We start from the raw sequence: 22,600 nt of genomic DNA, 5'->3' as shown, positions 1-22,600 counted from the left end.
ATTTTCTCTGCAATAAAATCAGTTTACGTGAACCAGCATCCCTGTCCCAGAGATGAAAACATAAGGCATTATTCTCCTTTGCCCCACAGATTACTTCCTGTGAACGCTGAGGAAAAAAGGCACCTACTAAGAAGGGCTCCTGATGGCTAACCCGGCTCAAATTAAGAAAACAAACTAGCCAACGCCTAGTAGCCATTTCTGCACAGAGGCCTCTCACAAACTGCACTTCAAAAAAAGCCTGAGCTGAATGGCCTGCCTGCACTGTATTTCTACCATTTGAGCTAGCCCTTACAAAGGTTTCTGGGAATCTCTATTTTTAACTGTAATTCTTGTCAGGCAGACTCCATAGCTGTTCTCATAGCTGTGCTGTATCACAACTGAACTGTTCCACAGCTGTGTTATATCACAATTGAGTTGTTTAACACTGAATAGTTTCCTTCTCCACTGCACCCCAAATTGGGGATTGTTTTTGGCACTCAATTGGCACCAACAACTATCAGCTGACACACCAAAGGCCTGATAGCCAATTTACATAATAGGGGCCAGAGTGTACTGACTGCGTTATTTCAGAAATAACTCACTTCTTTTGCAGAAGTCCCCACCTTTCCCCTCAATCAGAATCATTCTTTCAACTGGAAAATAGTCATCATTGAATCAGTTACACAATTCAGCAGTCTTTTTACTTAACATTGACAAGAATTACAGTTAAAAATAGAGAACTTTAAAAATTTTGAGAGGAAACAAGATGGCGGCGTAGGTAACAGTAGCACCTGCCGCCTCCCACAACCACATCAAAATTACAACTAAAATACAGAACCACCATCACTCAGAGCCTCCTGAAATCTGGCTGAACAGAAGCCCTACAACCAGGGAACTGAAGAAGCAACGATACCAGGAGGGAGGGTGGAGATGTGGGCGGATTGGGACTGAATCTGAGACTCCCCGCAGGCCCACACCCGGTGCCCGGTTTAAACCCGGGAGGGACATCTTGGCGGCAGAGGTTTCCTGGAGGAGCGAGGGGTCCCAGCCCCACATCAGGCCTCCAGCCCAGGGCTCCAGGGCCCGCAAGAGATGTCCCCACAACTCCGGGCTGTGAAACCACAGGGACTGTGGCTGAGGGTAGCGGAGGATGCGGGAGCCCCAGCAACTCCTCTTAAAGGGCCGGAGCATGAACTCACTCAGATGTGCTCCATCTGAGCCCCAGCGCCAGGGAAGCAGCTTGAAAGGAACCTAGGACATTTGGGGAGGAACTAAACTACCTGGAATTGGGGTGAGAGGTGCAGGGGTGGCTTTCTCCCAGGCAGAAGAGCTGGCAGAGGCCATTGCTCCTTTGGCAAGTCCTCTCTGCACTGCACACAGCCGGCAGGCAGGCGCCATATTTGAACTGCCAGCACCTGACTCAGGCCTTTGGCCCCGCCCCTCCCCACCTGCAGCTCATCCAGGCCATTTCCAGTGGCTTTTCTATGCAAGTGACCTCTCAGGCCTCATGCTTAGTACTTTCTTAAAATCTCTCAAACAAGCAGCAGTGAGCCCCATATGGCTTGGTAAGTGGCCCCAGGCCTGGCACTAGTGGCAGCCTGCATTGGCTCATAGCTTGGCCTCTCCTGGACAACTCCAAGCCCAGCACAAGTAGCAGCCAGCTACGGTTTGCTGTGTAGCTCATGCTGGGTGGCCCTGGGCAAGGCACTGGCACAGGCTGACTTTGCACCTCCCCGGAGGCCCCAGAGACAGTGCACCTGGTGGTCAGATTCGACCATGCTGGATTACAACCCTACCACATCCATGAGTGACACTCAAGGGGCGCATTTGGTGAACACCAAAGCTCCACTGAAGTAAATCCTGATCCATAGGGGTGTCTCCAGCACAGCAGCTCTTTGACTGTAGTTGCAGCTGGCGCTCACAGCTGACTGGCCGGGGGATCAATTCCTCCCAGGGATGCCAACAGCAACCAAAGCTCAATTACAACAGGACAGTGCACACAGCCCACACAGGGGAGCACCTAGAAGGCCCAGATCAGGTGACTGGGGAGGCTCAGCCACTGGACCCTACAAGACACCTACTACCCAAAGCCACTCTACAAATTCCAGAAGACATAGCAGCTCTACCTAAAACATAGAAACAAACACCTGGAAGAGGCCAAAATGTGGAGGCAAAGAAACACGTCACAAAGGAAAGAACAGAAGAAATCTCTAGAAGAGGAACTAAATGAAATAGAGCCAAGCAAGCTAACAGATAGAGAGTTCAGAATTTTGTTTATAAGGATGTTTAAGCAGACTATTGGGGAAATAACTGAGAAAGTCGATAACATAATAAAGTACCAATTTGAAATGAAGGCTACACAAACTGAAATGAATAATAATTTACATGGAATCAACAATAGAGTAGAGGACGCTGAGAATCAAATCAGCAATTTGGAACATGAGGAAACAAAAAACACCCAACCAGAAGAGCAAAAAGAAAAAAGAATCCAGAAATATGAAGATAGTATAAGGAGCCTCTGGGACAGCTTCAAGAGGCCCAACACTCATTCGTATTATTGGGGTGCCAGAAGGGGAAGAAAGAGACCAAGAAATTGAAAACCTATTTGAAAAAATAATTACAGAAAACTTCCCCTATCTGGGGAAAGAAATAGACTTACAAGTCCAGGAAGCACAGAGGGTCCCAAACAAGAGGAACCCAAAGAGGCCCACACCAAGACACATCATAATTAAAATGCCAAAGGTAAAAGACAAAGAGAGAATCTTAAAAGCAGCAAGAGAAAAGCACTTAGTTACCTACAAGGGAGCACCCATACGACTGTCAGCTGATTTCTCAACAGAAACTTTGCAGGCCAGAAGGGAGTCGCAAGAAATATTCAAAGTGATGAAAAACATGGAACTACAACCAAGATTGCTTTACCCAGCAAAGCTGTCATTTAGAATTGAAAGTCAAATAAAGAGCTTCACAGATAAGAAAAAGCTAAAGGAGTTCATCAGTACCAGACCAGCACTACAGGAAAAGTTGAAGAGTCTTCTTTAAGAAGAAGCTAATGAACAAAAGAATCTCACAAGCTAAATAGATCCAGAGACACTGCCGCATGCAACAGACATCATATTTCAGAGGAAAGAGGGAAGGGGGTGGAGGGTGGGAAGAGATTAACCAAAGAAGTTATATGCAAATATGCATAACCCATGGACACAGTTAATAACAGGGTGAAGGCCTGGGGAGGGGGTGGGAGCGAAGTGGAGGGGAAAAATGGGACACCTGTAATACTCTCAACAATAAAGATAAATTTAAAAAATTTTTTTCTTTCAAAAAATTTGAGTGCTTACTATATACCACGTATTTCCCATGAATTACCTAGTTTAACCCTCAACCCTAAGAGATAGGTACTATCTATTATCCCTATTTTATAGATAAGGAAACTGAGCCTTAGTTACTGAGCATTAGGTTACTTCTGAGCAGTCTATGGCCAGTGAGTGATGAAGCAGGATACAAATCGCTGAACTCTACATACTACTGCCAATTAATTCATAATAATGGGTAATATTTATTACGTGCTTACTATATGTGCCAAGCACTTTTTTTGGTTTTACTTTTATTTACAAATTTAAAAAACGAAGATCAAAGATTCTATTTGCTTGCCTCAATGTGACTAAGATAGAAGTAGAGTGGCAAAGGAATTTGAAATAATGCTTTATGTTTTCACCTCTGGAATTGGAACTCTGGTCCAGCTCAAAATAATTTAATTCAGGTCTTTTAAAACTCAGGCAAAACATATTTTCTCTTACACCAATCTGTCTAATTAGTCCCTGTGTATATTTTCCCCTTGTGTGAGGTACAGTTTCCTGGCCTTCACTTGAATGATTCTAGCGATGAGATATTCATAACTTCTTTTGACTTATTTCACGAGACACCAGTGGATTCACTGAAAGCTTGACATAGCTCCCGCCCTCTGGAGGTGTACATTCCCTGAGAACAGAAACCTACCTGTTGCTGCACATGGCCTGTGTACTGTTCAATGAACTCCGTGAAACGAATATAGTCTGTGCCCAGCCGGCAGAGTCGATTCAGGACACTCGTTTCACTGGGATGGAGAAAAGGGAAGTCCTGTGACACCTGCAGGAGAGGAAGCAGGCTGAAGACACTTATGCCTGTGATTCACTGCATGCTGGTCTTAGAAGTACTTCAAATGCTCCCTTCTCATGATGCCCATTTAAGTTTGGTAAGCTCCTGATAACAAAAGTATTTCCAAACCATTACAAAAGTGTTCTCCACCCTTGACCTAATTAGTTCTTTATTGAAATAAGTGGTAACACATGGTAAAGAATTCACACAATACAAAATGGTGTACATTAAAAATAAATCAACCTCCCCTCAGAGGTAGCTACTTACTATAAGAAACTTACTGTTTCTGATACAATATTTCAGGGATGGTCTTTAAAGGTATGGAGTTTTTTACCTGGTTGCAACAAAATTGTCTTTAGTGAAGTCTTTAACAAACTCCAGGGGTTTCTCAAACATATTCTTAAGATTTATAAATTTTCTATGAACTTTTAAATCATGTTTTCATTTAAATAAAAATGTAAATAAATGTAGCATACCATAATCTCTAAAAGCACTTTACAACTGGACATATACATTTAGTATCCATATTTTTATTTGTATTTTTAATTTAAATGATAGCCTAGTATGCTATATAAAGGTTACATAGGAATTCAAGTAGAAAAAAGCAGTGGGAGAATGTATTCATTCAACCAACTTTTTAAAAAAAATTGTGGCAAAATATACATAAATTTACTGTTTTAGCCTTTTTAAAAAATCCTCTCCTGAGGATATTTTTTCCATTGCTTTTTTGCTTTTCTGAGAGAGTGGAAGGGGGGGAGGGAGAGAGAGGGAAGGAGTGGGGGAGAGGGAGAAAGGTAGAGAGAGAAACATGGATGTGAGAGAGACACATCGAACCTGAAACCCTTCAGTCCGGAGGCCATCACTCTAACCACTGGGCCAAGCTGGCTAGGGCTATTTTAGCCATTTTTAAGTGTACAGTTCCTGGCATTAAGTGCATTCACACTGTTGTGCAACCATCACCACCATCCATCTCCAGAACATTTTCATCTCCCCAAAATGAATTTCCTGTCTATGAGTTTGACTACTCTAAGTACCTCAAATAAGTGGAATTATACAATATTTGTTCTTTGTGACTGGTTTAGTTCACTTAGTAGTGTCTAAAAATTTCATCCATGTTGTAGCCTGGGTCAGAATTTCTTTCCTTTTTCCACTGTATATATACCACATTTTGTTTATCTGTTCTTGGACACCTGAGTTGCTTCTACCTTTTGGCTGAATAATACTGCTATGAACATGGGTGTACAAATATCTATTCAAGTCCCTGCTTTCACTTCTTTTGAGTATATACTCAGAAGTGAAATTGCTGGATCATATGGCAATTCTATGTTTAATTTCTTGAGTCGCCATACCATTTCCCACAGGGCTGTACGATTTTACCACTCCCATCAGCAATCATAAGGGTTCTAATTTCTCCATAACCTCACCAACGCTTGTTTTTTGTTTATAATAGCCATTCTAAAGAGTACAAACTGGTATCTCATTGTGCTTTTGATTTGTATTTCCCTAATAATTAGCGATATTGATCATATTTTCATTTGTTTATTGGTCACTGTATATCTTCTGTGGAGAATCAACCACCCTTCAATGAACATCTACTTGTCCCAGGCACTCTGCTAACATTCTGAAATTAAATAGTGAAGAAAATCAGATATAGTTACTACTCCCAAGAGACTTAGCATATAACATATTCATATTGTGAGTATTGTATTTTGTGGATACAATCTTTATATGATAGTAACTGTAGTAATAAGTAGGCAAAGAAGGATTTTTCTGTTACTGAGTCCATAATAGTTTAATCAGAAATCCACTTAACACAGATTTTACTAATACAATGCTAACCATATCTTCAAGTTAGTAACTTAGAGGCATCATGATGTAGTGCTTAAGAATGTGGTCGTTGGAGCCAGACTGCCTGAGTTTGAATCCCTGAGTTGCCTCTTACTTGCTTGAATTCTTAGGCAAATTTCAATACCATTTTGTGCCTTCGTTTTTTTATCTATGAAGTGGAGATAATAATTGTGAGGATTAAATAAGTTATTACATGTAAATAACATGCATTAAGCACATAGCAAGTGCTCTATATATGCAAGCAATTTTTAAATTATTAGGACAGTTCTACCTAGTTATCAAATGATACTCCCATTAAAATTGGCATTTTTAGCAGTGATTTTTGGCACAGTTTTAGAAAAGTTGAAGGTCTAGTTATTCTAAAAGAGCAAACACCACCAAAACAAAGCTATTGATACCACTTGGTACAACCCAGTTATATGAACAGGCATTCTCTACATTAGAATTACTGAGGTCAAAACAAAAAATATAAAGCCAGATCTGTAGCAAAGTCATTCTACTATTAAAATCAATGTTGGTGACCTGGTTTCAGCCAAACAACAGTATATGTCACATTATATCAGCAGGTCTCAATCAGGAGAGATTTTGCCTCCCAAGGGACAATAGATAATGGCTGGGGGTATTTTGGGTTGTCACAACTTAGGAGATATTACTGGCCTCTAGTGAGCAGAGGCCATGTGTGTTGCTACACATCCTACAATGCAAAGGACAGCCCCCCAGAACAAAGAATTATCCAGTCCAAAATGTCAATAATGGCAATGTTAATTTCAATTTATAAATTTGGTAATTTTGTTTATTTTGTAAAAATATTTGGTTTTATAAAGTTTTTTATGAGAGCAATGTGCTTGAGTTACAACGTGTATACATATTCAACATTACAATAAAATTACTTTTATCATCAGTGGGCATTTCGGACAATTTTTCCCTTTATTCAAATGTGAAAACTTTTCTGCAGAAAGTATGCAAAATTTGCTGGGTTTGGTGGCCTTATCTTACACAAGTATCTGAACACCTACTCTGTGCCAGAAACTGTGCCAGATGCTCCTGGTACATCTATGAAGAAGACCACTATGGTCTTTGCCCCCATGCACAATCTATGAGAGAGAAAGACCAGAAACAAGCAACAACAATAAATAATGCGAATTGTGGTGAGTCCTATAAAGGAAATAAGTTCCTGGGATAGAGAATAATGGCATCAAGGGAGGATGCTTAAAGAGACGGTCAGAAAAAGTTTTTCTGAGGAGGTGACTTTAAAGCTGAGACCTTAAGGAGGAAAATATCTGATTGAGACTTTTGAAATAAGAAACAAAAGAAGGCAGCTATCTTTCCCATAATGTTGTCTCTTTTTTTACTTCAGATCATAAAGCACCCACAAATACTCCTGGACATTTTCCTCCTATATGCCTGGCATTGTGCTAGTTTTATAGGGGAAAATAAATAATAACAAGAGGAATTGCTTTGATTTATAGGTTTTATAGACTGGGAATGTTATTTTTCTGCTCTTCCCCATCCTATACTGCCAATTCTATTATGAATAGGCATTACTGTCATCAGACAAAGCTATATACAAATCTTGCTAATATAATACCAGGACTAGCCACCATAAAATTCTCTGAGCTTCAGTTTGCTCATTTGTCAACGGGAGCTAACAATACCTAGTTACTAATTTATTGAGAGGATTAGATAACATTACTGGAAGCAGAAGTAGAAAAGAGTAGATCAGATACTGGAGCCAGGCAGACCTGGGTTCAAGACCAAGCTTGCTAATTACTAGCTGCATGACACAGGGAGTTAATCTGTGATTTGAAAATGGGTGGTTATGAAGATTAAATTAGATAATGCATATAGTACATAGCCTTTCCTCATACATTCCTGGTTACAAGGCCCCCTTCCAAATTCTCCTAGTGCTGAAATTTCCTGAGAAGGGAGTTATGGCAGAAACACACATACTCGTTTTTTCATTCAACAAAATTGGCTGAACCCTTGTTGTATGTTAAAAGTTATGTAGTCGGTCTAGCTTTCAAAACCCAATTTAAAACAGAGTGCAAGCGTGAAAATGGGAGAAAATACCTCCCTCACTTTTACATCCAGTTCCCGAGGAACTCTCGCTCAAACGCCTCAACTTTAGGCCGGGTCTCCCGCTCCTTCCCTGAAGGCGGGGCCATTCTGGGTCTGCCCTACGTTTCCCAGCCTAGGCCCAGCTCGCTCCCGGCCAGCGTCACCAGTAGGCCCCCCGGGGCACTGCCCTCCAGTCACCAGCCCAGGGACACGCCTCCCGCCCCCAAGGCCCCTGAGACCCCGCCCCCTCGGTCCCTCAGGCTCCTCCCCCTTGCACTGGCTCTGGTCTACCCATTCGGCGCTCGCTAGTTCCCGCGCTCTGAGGCGGACAGTACCTGAAGGCCGCTGCGCTTGTTCCAGGTGAAAATGGACCCCGGGTACCCGCTCAGAGCCAAGAGCAGTTCGTGGATCATTCCCTCGGCGAAACTCGAGTCCCTATATACGTCGCTCCTTCCTCCAGCGCCCTTCGAGAGGACCACAGAATCTAATGCTCCCTTCTCTACACTCGCACAGGCCCCTGGGACCGACGGTTCCTCCTGAATTTACCGGCCGAGACAACTGCTGCGGGAGGAGCGGGCGGGAAGCGCGGAAAGGGTCGGCGCGCCGTGTTCCGGAAGTACGCCGCGCAGACTGGGCCCACCCGCTCCCTCCCGCCGCGGCTCCGCCGGAGTAGGAGTCCGCGTAGCTGGGTTTGCGCATGCGCCCTAGGTGGCCCGGTCACCCCTCGGACTTCCGGTTTGGGAGCTGAACTAGAAGGCTGGAGAGCCAGGCCTGGGTGGATGAGGCTGGTCCGCGGGCGGAGAGGCGAGAGAGTTGAGGGACAGCCCGAGAGAGACACTTCCAGGGGTGGGCTGGAAGGTGCTCTTACGCACCTTAGCCCGGTAGGAGGCCTCTGGAGGGGACTGCACCACGACTCCGATAGTGACCTGGCCGGAGGGAGCTAAGACAAAGAGGCCGGAACCCCGCACCCGCCGCTTCCTGAGCTGAGCTCTGCGCCCGCGAACCCCGCAGCACTCGGATCCCCTGGCCAGCACCCGAACTCGTCCTCAGGAGACCCATTACTACTGCCCCCTCCGACTCCCGTTCTCCACCAACTCAGTGCAACTCTTCCCCAAGCCCACCCGGCACTCGCTTCAGGAGCCAAAACCAACTTCTCTCAGTCGCGAGGTTTTCCGTCAGTAGTTTCCGAATATTTGCCGAGCGGTTTCTTCTGCTGTGAGGAAAAACAAAGACCCAGTATTCAGTACTTGATTTTTGTCTGGGGTGGGAATTGGTAGTTGTGGAGTCCAAGGGGGCAGGGTGGACGTAGAGAGCCTGGGGGAGATCAGCTGCGACCGCTGGACAGAGGCTTTTTGTTGCCTTGAGCAGGATGGTGACTTGCCTTTAGATCCTGAGCTCCCATATGGTTCGAACTCACTATGCAACATTGGTCAGAGGAGCTAAATGGGATCAGAATTGGGGGGAGGAGGAAGAAGAGCAGACTATTTCCTCTGCTATTTCCCCAGGCTACCCTGGGAAGTCGCCCGGAAATGCAGCTTTTGAAAGTTTTCTCTCCATGCTCAGTTTTGGCTTGCTATCCTGAAGTTGGTGCTACCGCAGATGGCCACATGGAGCATATATATAGAAAGGCAGGCCAGCTCTGGCACTTTAGACATATGAGTATATTCCTTCTTATAGTGCCATCTCTCTCTACCCTAGGAGGAAACTCTTCTTACAGAGAGAGACTCATCTGCAGGTGATTCTCCAAGGACATGGGAAGATAGGTGTAAGCCCTGGAACCCAGACCCTTAAGTGGAGGGAAGCTGCTTTCTGCTGTGAATGATGGCCAAACCCACTCTGAGAGGGAATGGCACTAACTCTGAGACCTTCCGACAGCGCTTCAGGAAATTTCATTACCAGGAGGTAGCTGGGCCCCGGGAGGCTTTCAGCCAACTCTGGGAACTTTGCTGTCGGTGGCTAAGGCCGGAGGTTCGCACCAAGGAGCAGATTGTAGAGTTGTTGGTGCTAGAGCAGTTCCTGACCATCTTACCTGGGGAGATCCAGAAGTGGGTACAGGAGCAATGTCCAGAAAGTGGAGAGGAGGCTGTGGCTCTGGTGGAAGATTTAGAGAGAGAGCCTGGAAGACCTGGACATTCGGTGAGAAGGGAGGGGGAATTCAGAAGTGCGTGACTGGGCAGGGGCAAGGATAAGGGTGCCAAATTAAGGTACAGACAGATTTAAAGAGGGCACAATCTCCATTTTAATGCTTATACTTCTGGTCCTGGAACAGGTAACTTTTTCAGATACAGCTTATCTGGAGATGCTACCTGGGTGTATCTTTGCTGCCCTGTCATCATGAGTTATTCATAGATTCATGGTTTTTATTTAATAGGGAAGGGGATTGATTTTTCAGTCTGGGTTTACTATTTTGAACTTTTCCTTCTGGAGTTCCAGCTGCTCTAAGCTAACAGTAATGGAACACAAATTACTCTTGTTGGCTTTTACCACCCCCCCAACCCTAGCCATGTCCCAAAAGGACGGTGGTCTTTTTTGGGGGTATTAAATAATCTCCTCTGGGAATACCCCTCATTATGACCTTGCAGTGACAATTAATGGGAGTTGTTTCTAGGTCACAGTCTCTGTGAAGGGGCAGAAAGTGCGCTTGGAGAAGATGACACCCCTGAAGTCATCACGAGAGTTATTAAGTGTTCGGCAGGAGTCAGTGGAACCCCAATCCAGGGGTGTACCCAAGAAAGAGAGGGCAAGAAGCCCAGACCTGGGACCACAGGAGCAGATGAACCCAAAGGAGAAGCTCAGACCTTTTCAAAGGAGCGGTGAGGAGTAGATTCATATTTGAAGATAGGATGCCATTCTAAGTTGGGGAGTGGGGTTTGGGAATATTGAGTGGGAAAGAGATTTCAGGAATGAGTGGCAGTTATAGAGTATGTGGTTGTTGGGGACCTCCTGAAGGCATATAGTTTAGCTCTCTGCTGCAGTATTCTTATCCTTCCTCTTTTGGTAAGTCTGCCAGAGGACGGTTCCCGAGTTTTTATCAGAACTTTGAACTATTTCCTCTTGGTAATGATACTAGGTCAGTATTTTCTAGATAAAAAGTATTTTCTATACTTGAAGGTTCATCTTCCTTTTAGTCATTTTCCTTCTCTGAAATAAACTACTTGTTTCTTTAAGCTTTCCCCCAGTAGTTCCATTAGTCCGATGTGCTAAGTTTTTGTTACTCTCCCTTAGAAACTTTAAGTTCTACAGATATGTCAGTTGTGGAGAACCAAGTTATATATATTATTCTAGTGAGGGTCTGATAGGTTGAGGCAGAGTAAGAATTTTACTTCAGAATTTCATTTTCTTTCAGTGTAGCTCAATTAATTACCTGACTCATAGTCTTCCCCATTGTCTTTGCGTCTGGTACTTATTCTTGTACATAATTTTGTAGAGCTTGTTTTTCTTCTTTGTATTCTGTTGAACTCCATATTGTATTTTTTTTTTCTTTGATCATTTCTTTAACTTGTTGAAGTTGTTCTGAATTCTGACCTTATCGTTCAAGATGCTAGTCTTCTCAGCTAGTTTGGTGATGGTCTCTAGTCATCCAGATACAATCCTTCAACCCCACACACAGGCTTATAGAATTAATGTTTTTGAACACCTATCATGTGTTCAACACCTTGCAAGGTATTCTACGATAAGGAATGCCTATAATATGATTGAGAACATAACAGCAAACATAAATATGTGCTGACTGAACTGTACTGAAACAATGCTAAACAATAACTTGTTACTCAATTGTGTTACTCAATTGTGTAAGTACAATAGGGTTTGGCAGAGTGGAAGATGAGGGAGGGCTGTAGGGAAGGCTTCATGGGGGCTTTGGCAAATACAGCTTAAAGAATCGGTTAAATTTGGATAGGAGGGAAAGTCTTATATGAATGGACAATGCATACTAGGCACTCAGGTTAAGGTCCAGCAGTAGCATGTGAGCTGAGGAAGCAAGATCCTGGAGCTAGGTAGGGCAGTGACTGCTGCAGTTATCTGGGTGTGAGAAGGTAAGGAGTCTAGACTTGGATGGTGACAGGAATAGAGGACATACTAAGGAGAAAACCTTGAGAACTTGGTGTGAAGGAAACAGATGAATTGAAGACGATATCCCCTCTGCTCCCCTCCCTCTTGAAATCTGAGTTTAATTTTCTCATCCTAAATGGAGAACTATAGGAGACAGGAGGTAACTTCCCAGCAGTGCCATGATCTGCCTACAAGTGGTCAGGAGGGCTTGGGAGCAGTTTGGAACAGAATTATCTGCTCTGAACATACAACAGAACCTTTTTCTCTTGTTACCCTGCTCTGGAAAATAAAATATTTCTCATTTCTTGAGGTTTCATGTATTTTCCCCATTTTCTTCAACACACTGCACTTTCTGAAAATATTTCTGTAGATACTTTCTGTATAAGCCTCTTGGATAAAAAAGGCAGGTCTGAACTCAGAGATTTTTTTTTTAATGATCAGTCCATATTATGACATCTTTTGTTTGCTTCCTTGCAAGCAGGATTACCATTTCCTAAATCCGGTGTGGTGTCCAGGTTGGAGCAAGGAGAGCCTTGGATCTCAGATCTGGGCTCCAAGGAAAAGGAACTCCCAAGAGGCAGTCTCACAGGGGACAGACAAATGCATGCTGATCTGTTAGTATCCAGGAGAGAGAAAAGAAGCTGGGTGGAACAAGATCACTGGGGCTTTGAGGATGAGAAGGTGGCAGGCGTGCACTGGGGCTATGACGAGACCAGAACTCTCCTTGCAATTCTCAGTCAGACTGAATTTTATGAGGCTCTCCGAAACTGTCATCGAAACAGCCAAGTATATGGGGCTGTGGCTGAGCGGCTCCGGGAGTATGGCTTCCTTCGGACCCTGGAACAGTGTCGGACCAAGTTCAAAGGTCTCCAGAAGAGCTATCGGAAAGTCAAGAGTGGCCACCCACCTGAGACCTGCCCCTTCTTTGAAGAGATGGAAGCCCTGATGAGTGCTCAGGTCATTGCCCTGCCCAGTAATAGCCTGGAAGAGGCAGCCTCTCACTCTGGCTTGGCAAGCAGCGATGCTGAGACTGAGGAGCCAGGGCCAGGGGGTTGGCAGCATGAGGAGGGAGCAGAAGAGGCCACAGCTGAAGAGTCTGACAGTGATGAAATGGACCAGAAGGCTACCCCCCAGGACCCCAACAACTCTACTGCATCTGTCCTTTTCCGAAGCCCAAGTGGTAAGCTTTTCTTGGGGTTTTGGCATTAGACTTATGAGGCTGGATGTGGAATCATGAAGCTTAATGTTACCTGCCAGCTTTGTCACTTAAGGGAACAAAGAGGCATTTCTCAGTTCCATGTGTATTCTATGGGAAAATCAGTGAGATAATAGGGAATAGGAAAAAATTTTAGGTATTTTAAAAATACACTCAGCAAATTCAAGAGAGTCCTGAAAAGGATTATCATTGCTTCTAGTTTTTTTTTAATTGTTTTTTTTCCTCCTAATTATAAAATCATTGAAGGCTGAAAAAAACTTGGCATTATTTTATCGCATCTTATATGAACTGGAGCTTTATTTTGTCTTTTACTCCCCAAATCTCAAAGTCAGTTCATTATATGTTCCTTTTTACTTAGAATAGCATAGTGAAGGATTGCCCAAAGTTGGGGAAAAATTCCTGAGTCTCCTCTATCATTCGCAACACACATTGGCATTTTAAGAGAAGTCCTGCAGCAAGAAATCTGGTTTAACACTCTGTGTTGAAATATCATTTGTCTGTGGAACAGTTTTGTAAGTATCCTTTATTACTGTTGATGTAGTTTCTATAACCATGTTATGGAAAGGGCACCAAAGTACCAGTCAGGAGGCTTTGTTTCTAACCCTGACCACTAATCAGCTGAGTGCCCTTGGACAGTTATCTGACCATTTCAAAGTTTGTTTCCTGAACTGTAAAATGGGGAATGGCAGCAGGACTACATCTCTGAAGTTTAGTTCCACTGTGAACAGTGATCTTTTGCTTACATTTTTTTATTATACATGTTACTTTAGTTCTGTTCTGATCTTCTTCCAATATTCTACTTTTCCCTTTTTTTTGTTTTGTTTTGTTACTCCTCACCCGAGGATATTTTTTCATTAATTTTTAGAGAGAGTGGGAGGAAGGGAGGGGGAGAGAGAGAAACATTGATGTGAGACACACACACATAGACTGGTTGCCTCCTACACTCACCCTGACTGGGGCGGGGATCAAACCTGCAACCCAGGTACGTGCCCTTGACCGGGAATCAAGACCATGATCCTTCAGCCCAAGGACTGACGCTCTAACCACTGAGCCACACCTGTCAGAGCTTTCTTTTCCCCCTTCATTCTTTTTCCTCTTTTGTCACTTGGAACAAATGAAGGCAAATCACAAATGCGGCACATGTGATTTTCATTCTTTTCCACCGCTTTTTCTGTCTTCTGGTTCCCTCCCCACCTTTTTAAAAATTTTTATTGTTGAAGGGTATTACAGATATCCCCCATTTCTCCCCTTCCCTTCTTTATACTTGCAGTGAGTGGAGGATAATGGAAGCAATGTAATCTCCAGCTGGCTCTCAGGTGGGAGGAAGACTCTTTGATTCTCCCTTCCCTCTATCTTGGTTACCTTCAGGGAGCAGGGTCTGTAATCATCCTGATGAAGTGTCGGCCATGTTGGGCATGCAGCACTAGCACGTGTTCAGGCCAGGAGAAGCTGTCTGTTCTCCTTCCTTCCTCTTTCCGGCTTCTGCCAGTCCTCTCTTAATGATAGAGTGCATGACTATCAAGTCCGTATCTTGTATCCTTTCAAGTCTTTGCTGTTGTTAGGCTTCTTTTTTTCTTTCTTCCTTTTTCTTTTTTTGAGATTGTAGCAAGTGCAGAAGGGCCATAATAGGGATTAGGTGGCGGTGCGATTTTAAAAGAGACTGTTTCTTGGGGTTTTGAGTAATTCTTTGGGAAACTTTCAAAGAATGAAAGATGCAGACAATAGAATTAAGAAATTGAGGCTCTAAAGCCCTTGTGCTGAAATTTCTCTTCTGGTGGCAGGTGTACACTGGGGCTATGAAGAGACGAAGACTTATCTTGCAATTCTTAGTGAGACTCAGTTTTATGAAGCCCTGCGGAACTGTCACCGCAACAGCCAGTTATATGGAGCAGTGGCTGAGCGGTTATGGGAATATGGCTTCTTTAGGACACCAGAGCAATGTCGGACCAAGTTTAAAAGCCTACACACCAGCTATCGGAAAGTCAAGAATGGCCAAGCACCAGAGACCTGCCCTTTCTTTGAAGAGATGGATGCTTTGGTGAGTGCCCAGGTTGCTGCCCCACCCAGTGATGGCCAGGAAGAAGATACAGCCTCTGACCCCATCCAGGAGACCAGTGAGGCCGAAGCTGAGAAGCAAGCTGAGGCAGAAGAGGCCACAGAAGATGATTCTGAAGATGATGAAGAGGATACTGAGCTACCCCCAGGGGCTGTCATGACACGTGCTCCAGTCTTATTCCAGAGCCCCAGTGGTAAGATTCTTTTACTTCTTAAGGTCTAAATAGCAAAGGGGAGGCAGTGGGATTTAGGGGAAAAAAATCATCAGATTGAAGCCTCTACACCCAGCTCTCATGGATTCTTCTTGTGACCACCTATCTCTTCACCTTGCCCCTGTCTATTAAAGCATTTCAGTGAGGGGATATAAATTATTCACTTGACTTGCCTCCTCACACAGCATCAATCCAAGATGGTTGCAAACTTTGTAAATATGCTATCAGCTGCTAGGTTTCTAGGGTTTACCTAGCAGGGAAGCTGAAAGCTAACATTTCCCAAGTAGCTTGTCATGACACATAATAGGATGAAGTTGATTTTAAAAGCTCCTCCTCATTTGTTTGTTCTCTTAATTTTAGCTTATATACCAGCTGTCTGCTTTATATTCATATCTGAAAACCTGGTAGCTACTTTCTTCAGATGCGCTCATGCAAAAGTCTGAGATTTCTGAGGGAAGTGACCCTTTGAATCTTAGCTGCTGTATAGTGAAGAAACTATTTCACTACGGCTTCCCTCCTTGTGGGAAGAATAATTCTGATTTTGGAATCATACATGTACAGGGATGAGCAAAAGTAGGTTAAATTACCAGCCATCATTACCTAAAAGATACATCATAAGTAAGGATTCAAAATAATAAGATAAATAATACAATAATTAATAATAATACAAGAATAAACTTTCACATACTCACAGCTATAAACCTACTTTTGCCCATCCCTGTATATGTATGTGAATCTGAACTCTGTTGTTTATAAGTTGAGGAACTTATAGCAAGTTATTTAACCATGTAACTTGTCTATGAAGACCTACCTCAAAATGTTGATATAAATGAGGTACCATGGTGAAGCACCTAGCACAATGCTTGGACACATAGTAAGTATTCAATAAATAGCAGTTTTCTTTTCCAAATGTTCTTTATATCAACATTCTTTAAGGGTGTTCCATGGAGCAATCAGTTCCATGGGGGTATTAATATATTCCACTAAAGAATGACTTCTAGGTTTAGGAAATGCTAAATTCCCCTCATGCAGGATCACAAAACGTACTTACGTTTTGAAGGTTCTGAGATTCCATTTAATCCTATTTCATGGGGCATATCTTAAGACTGGGCTTCTAGGCAGAAATACTGCTGACAGGTGGAATACAGGCTGACACTCAGCATTCTTTTGCTCTCAGATTTAGTCCAGAAAATTTGGGTTCCAGGTTTAGCTGAAATGTCTGAAAATTCTGTAAATGCAAATAAAAAATTTGCAAGTATCTACAAGTTCACAAAGCCTAGGCCTGGGGAGCCTGGCATTTGGTTCTTAGAAGAATATTAAAAGGTTAGCTTGGGCATTAGAGCAAGTGCTTTTGGAGCTTTTAGTGATTATCTTTCCAAAGAATGTTTTTAGTGAGTCACTTCCTAGCAAAGTACTTCTCTCAGAAGGCCTTTTATTCTTTGAAAGACACCAAGTAGTTTTCTACCCTATTTTTATTCTCAACATATATTGGAATTTGAGTGGAAGGGACTCACATAACTTGTTTTGGATATACAAGTTTCCCAGTTTTCCTGGACATTCCCTCTAATCCCTTTAGTTACTGGCAAGGAACATAAACTAGAATACCATAATAGACCTTAGATGAGACAAAAATACAGCATTAGAAAGTGTCTTTCCTGTGTAAACATGGTGATAGTTTTAAATCTGGTAGGTTTTTCTTGTTATACTGAGATTTTCTGAAGATCCTGGGTATTCAGGAAGAATTAAAAGAATATACTAATGAGCCCTGTGTAGATAAGAAACATGATAGGTTATTAAGTAGAAAAGTAAAGCACTAGAGTTTAATAGATGGTAATTATTTGGGATCTAGATCTCCCTAATTGTTATCATTAATCATCTTAATGTGATACTTACTTTACCTTGGCAAATAATTATGGAAATGGATAACTCAAAATTCTATTTTCATGTCAGGTTTTGAGGCTGGATTTGAGAATGAGAAGAATCTAAAACGGGATATTTCTGAGGAAATACAACTACATAGGACATTGCTTGCAAGGTCTGAAAGGAAAATTTGCCAGCGTCTTAATCAGGGTAAAGGCAATGAGAATGAATGTAGATCATCAGGAAGACAGTGGGAAAGGCCCCCAGGAGAAAGAAGAGGAAAACCCACACTCCCAGAGAGGAGTTTAGGTAAAGTTCCAAGTCATCAGAGACCTTACTTGGGAGAGAGACACTATAAATATCTTAGATATGGCAAAAGCTTTGGTCCAAACTCCCACCTCATGCATCAGATATCCCATCAAGTGGAAAATCCATACAAATGTGCTGACTGTGGAAAAAGCTTCAGTCGGAGTGCACGCCTCATTAGACACCGGAGAATCCACACTGGAGAGAAACCTTATAAATGTCTGGACTGTGGGAAAAGTTTCCGTGACAGTTCAAATTTCATCACCCATAGGAGAATCCACACAGGAGAGAAACCGTATCAGTGCAGTGAATGTGGGAAACGTTTCAATCAGAGCTCAAGCCTTATAATCCACCAGAGAACCCACACAGGAGAAAAACCCTATCAATGTGAAGAGTGTGGAAAAAGCTTCAATAACAGTTCTCATTTTAGTGCACATCGGAGGATACACACAGGAGAGAGACCTCATGTGTGTCCTGACTGTGGAAAGAGTTTCAGTAAGAGTTCTGACTTACGTGCACATCACAGAACCCATACAGGAGAGAAACCCTATGGGTGTCATGATTGTGGCAAGTGCTTCAGTAAAAGCTCTGCTCTGAATAAGCACAGAGAAATCCATACACGAGAAAAACTTCTGACACAATCAGTGCCTAAGTAAGTCCCTGAGGATCTACTTAAAAAAAAAAAAAAAAGAGCCTCAATAAATGTATTGAAATTGTTGAAAAAGTTAGTAGTGAGACCCATCTCCTATTCTGTGCCCAGGAAATACTCTAGGATTTACCCCTCCGTTTGTTCCTGTTTCTCCTGGATCAAATTCCCAAGGCAGTCATTTTAAGAATGAAAGGAAGATTTCAATCTCTCTCCTGTTCCCTTAATGGAGAGGACACAGTAGTAGATCCTATGAATTTGACATGTACCCTTCTTTACTCATCCTGTTACTCAGCTGCATTTTGAGTGGAAAAAACCAACACAACAGCATTTCAGGGAGAAGTTGTGAGACTTTACTCATTGGGTAGGTCTAGCTCTTTACACAGTAATGGAAGTACAAAAAAGAATGATTCTTCTTGCTCACTTAAGCCTGTGCCCAGAATGAAATACAGATGGTCCCCAATTTACAACAGGTTGACTTTGTGATGGTGCAAATGTGATACACATTCAGTAGAAACCGTCTAGGCTAAGCTGTGAAGTTTGGTAGGTTAAGGGCATTTTCGACTTAAAATATATTTCACTTATGATGGGCTTATCTGGACATAAACCCCATCATAGGTAGAAGAACCTCTATATTTGTCATGCACACCCTTCATTTACCTTAATGATGGAAAGTTTAATGTCCATCTTAGTTCTCACCTATGAATCTTGTCAAGAACCTAAGTGTTCTATTGGGGAAACAATGTAAACCTTGTAAATCCAGGGTAAACCGTGGATTTCTTAGTTTCTTCCAAGCTCTAGAAGATCTGGAATTGAAGAATGCTACATTTACAGCATCTAGTTTGATTTTTTTCTGTCCATCTCATCTGAATTTCATCTGTCCCTTGTGGTCCAGGAGCCTAAAGAGCAAGGCAGCTGGATGTAGTGATTGGGAAAGCAGTTAAAGCTGCCAAGAGGGAACTGACCATATTCTATACACTCCAAAAACCCAGTCTAGTGTTAGGTTTCCCGTGGGTGCTTGATACTAACCTACAAGAACCAGAAGCCATTGCCACATTTCCATGGACTGGGAAAACAGACCAAGCCAACAACTCTTTACCCTAATGGCAAGAAGGACAGATTATCTTTGGTCAGTTGAGTTGTCAATACACACACACACACGTGCATATGTTCAACTGTATACATCTTTTTAAAAGCTCTTCAAACACAAGTGTAATTCTGATCTTTATAATCAAATAGTATTGCATTAATTGCCCATATTTTCATAGTAGTATGATGAGCCCTATAAAGCACAAATTAAATAGCCCTTGTCCTTACAATCTAAAATGACAATGACATGGACAAATAAGTACAGTGTATAGTTGCAACACTTTTAAAGCTAGGTAGTATCACTGCATAAATGTTAAAGGTCTAATTAATGTATTATAGTTTGTTGTCAAAAATCTGGGAGGTATTTTCTTTTTATTCAGGAATTCTTCATGGAGCAGGAAGTGTTCAAAGAGGGAAGATTACTGGGTAAATTAGGATGGGATGAAGTCCTTTCCAAAACTGAGTGCTGAGTGGATAAGAAATGGGAACATTGGGGAGCAAGGTGTTCTGTGCAGATGGAGCAGAGGGCAAAGGAGAGACCGTAATGAAGGTTAGACAAAGGTTGGAGCAGCATAAAATTTGAGGAACAGTATATATGGGCTGTGCCGGAGTCAGAAAAAGAATCATCTTAGCTGAAACATGGAGTGCCAGAGGCACATCAGGAGATGATGCTCCCATCATCTGTAGTAAATCAGGTGCTGTGCTGTAGTTACTGATAAGGAAACATCTGGCTGATACTGGAGAAGAAGAATGAGCTATTACAGCAGACTAGCTCCTATGGGAGACAATTTTTGTAGTATTTTGAGAAGATACTTTTTGGGCAGGTCAGGAAAGGAATGTGAGCAGACGGCCAAGGCCTAGGATAAATAGCTGTTTCAGAGTCACATTTAATTAAGAGTTTATAGCTGGAATGAGATCTGGGAGAGGCGTAAGGAGATAGAATATTTGGTAACTCATAGCTTGCTGTGTTAGATGAGAGACTAATTAGGGTTCTGATGTTGAGGGGTCCTAGTACAAAGAATCTAACATTTATTAGGAATTAAAGGGAGATGGTATCTCAATTATATTACCTAAGCAGATAGAAAGATAAACACCAGTCTAAAGCAATGCTTCAGGATCTGAGATGGTTTAGGAAGTATGCTAAGTTTTTTTACAAAAAAGACATCACTACCTTCAGTATATCTATGTCTAGTCTCGTGGGAAAGCACTGGTTAGGGTATCAACAGGTATAAATTCTGGTTCCAGTTGTCTTATATGTAAGTCCACCTGCTTCCAATTCCTTTTCTGTAAAGCAGAATAATGTTTATACCTTAACCTGCCTCTCAGGGATACCATGTTAATAAAAAGATCTATAAAGTGCTCAGTGTTTCTTAAGGTATTTTTAAAAACATGTATGTGCAAATTATGGTTAAGTTGCTGGTAGGAAAAGATAAATCTTTGCCTGTTTTTTGTTTGGTTTTATTTTGCTTCCTGTGTGGGTTACTAGAAGAACGTGTCTGGATCTTTATGTTCTAGGCTGAGAAAGAGATTAGAATATGGTAAGAGATACTGGAATGAAAATCCTCCCTTGTTATCTGTATCCACATCCATTAGGATCCATCGTAACTCAGTAGGTAGAGTGAGTCTTACTTTAAAAGACCCAGGACCAGGACCAGCCCTCCAACCTCCAGATGAAGAGAATGTGCAAAAGGAATAGGGCAAAGGCAAATGCTCTTATTGGGGAAAAGCCAGTTCACCTGAAACTAGCTCACAAACCGTTATCCACTACTCAATCTGCCATTCCTAAGGATGAAAGAAGAAAGAAAATAGTTTTCAAGCATTCTAAGAGAGAGAAACCAAGAGACTCTATATACCCCTATCCTTTTAATACCCACAAGACGTTTGGGACAGATTGGCTGGCATGTGCAGCAAAGGAAGCAATCATGTATTAGCAGGAGCTGGACAGTCATATTTATTCCCATAAGCTGTTTCCCTAGTGCTATTATGGCCAATGCCACAGAAATTAATAACATACACATTCTGTGTTGCTGCCATTTCTCTTTTACTATAACCTGAGTGTAGAGGCTGAGTCTTGTCAAGTCCATAGAGAACTATTTTTATGCTGACCGTGTAGGGAAGGGAAGATAAGATATGAACGTAAGGATGGATCAATTCTTTCCATTCAATTCAAAATCTAAAATGAAAACTTTACTCCTATATACTCAAATAGCTATCCAGTGAGACGCATGTCTCAACGTTTTGACATATAAAAAGTTATTATATATTCTCTGACATGGTGCTTAAAATAACATGTTATATGGAAATATTTTAGTCAGTTTAAATTCCTCCTAGGCTAAAATCCATCATAGGCTATTTCAGAAACAAAACTTTGGAACAACTGGAAGTCAGATTAAAGGCTGGAAATAGGGAGTGGGGGGTGCAGTGAGGTGGGGGGAGGGGTGAAAAAATAATAAAGGCTGGAAATGAAGCCTGAAGTCCCCTACAGCTCAAGAAGCATCTGGCTGGCATAGCTCCATTATGGTCAAAATAAGAGAAGAGAAAGGTAAGGTAGGAACACAAAAAAAACCGGTAACTTGATTCCAGAGGAACTAATCATGAGGACAAAGATCTCAGCAGCTAGCTTTATCTGTCACTAGAGTCACCTACAGTCGATTAACCCTGACTACTGGATATTCACAAAAGCCCATGGTATGCAGTGCAGCCTGGAGTCAACAGTTTTGGGGAATACTTAAATGAAGAGAGTCTTACTACAATAAGCTTAATAAAATACAGAGCTGTTGTCAGAAGCTAGAAGGCTTAAAGGTCTTGGTGGTAATGTTTTCCCTTCTCACCTTATTTAGACTAGCGCTTCCCCAACTTTTCCTGATGACAAACTACTTTGAATTTCCTTAAGTTTTGTTTTGTTTTGTTTTGTTTTTTAAGTTTAAACTTAGTGGTAAGGCTTATCGAGGTAAAGATACATAATACACCCTTGGGGATGGAGAGGGTGGGCAGCCTCTAGCAGCAACATCAAATTTCCTGAAGTCTTGTGATCATTAATAGAAAGGGGCTGTTAAGTAAAAATCATTGGTGAAATGGGATTTCAGTTACCAACAACATTCATGTCCCTTCCAGTAAGCAGCACGCAGGTAAGCTAAATAAGACCTCAGAGTC

General features: G+C 42.3%; 2 protein-coding genes across 7 annotated transcripts in view; one reads left to right on the top strand and one right to left on the bottom strand.

The window, feature by feature from the left end:
• The window catches only part of TUBGCP4 (tubulin gamma complex component 4), a gene marked incomplete at its 5' end in the record, with an annotated part of 39,858 nt that extends 31,326 nt beyond the window's left edge, over positions 1-8,532 (bottom strand). Inside the window, 2 exons of one of the 3 annotated variants that reach the window (XR_014000014.1) lie at positions 3,970-4,098; positions 8,349-8,430. Coding sequence is in view for 2 of the 3 variants with exons in the window: in XM_081154135.1 (XP_081010261.1) it covers positions 3,970-4,098; positions 8,349-8,426 (207 nt within the window). Of the gene's footprint in view, positions 1-3,969; positions 4,099-8,348 lie in introns of all 3 variants that reach the window. The other 2 variants (XM_081154135.1, XM_081154136.1) reach the window with 2 other exon arrangements.
• A 141-nt stretch (positions 8,533-8,673) lies between these two features.
• On the top strand, positions 8,674-20,885 carry ZSCAN29 (zinc finger and SCAN domain containing 29). Of its 4 annotated transcripts, none has more exons than XM_081154104.1 (6): positions 8,674-9,187; positions 9,712-10,149; positions 10,622-10,826; positions 12,545-13,243; positions 15,061-15,528; positions 17,497-20,885. In XM_081154104.1, exons 2-6 carry the CDS (start codon positions 9,832-9,834, stop codon positions 18,366-18,368), a joined length of 2,562 nt encoding a protein of 853 aa, XP_081010230.1. In that variant the 5' UTR covers positions 8,674-9,187; positions 9,712-9,831; the 3' UTR covers positions 18,369-20,885. The 4 variants fall into 4 exon arrangements, with proteins under 4 accessions (XP_081010230.1, XP_081010229.1, XP_081010227.1 ...); XM_081154103.1 differs by having other exon boundaries at positions 8,674-9,228; XM_081154101.1 differs by having other exon boundaries at positions 8,674-9,256.
• The last annotated feature ends 1,715 nt before the right edge of the window (positions 20,886-22,600 follow it).

Source organism: Miniopterus schreibersii, assembly GCF_964146895.1.
Source record: "Miniopterus schreibersii genome assembly, chromosome: 1".
In the NCBI taxonomy this organism is placed as follows: Eukaryota; Metazoa; Chordata; class Mammalia; order Chiroptera; family Miniopteridae; genus Miniopterus; species Miniopterus schreibersii.
The sequence above is the reverse complement of the archived record's forward strand: the minus strand, read 5'-3'. Positions and strand labels throughout refer to the sequence as shown.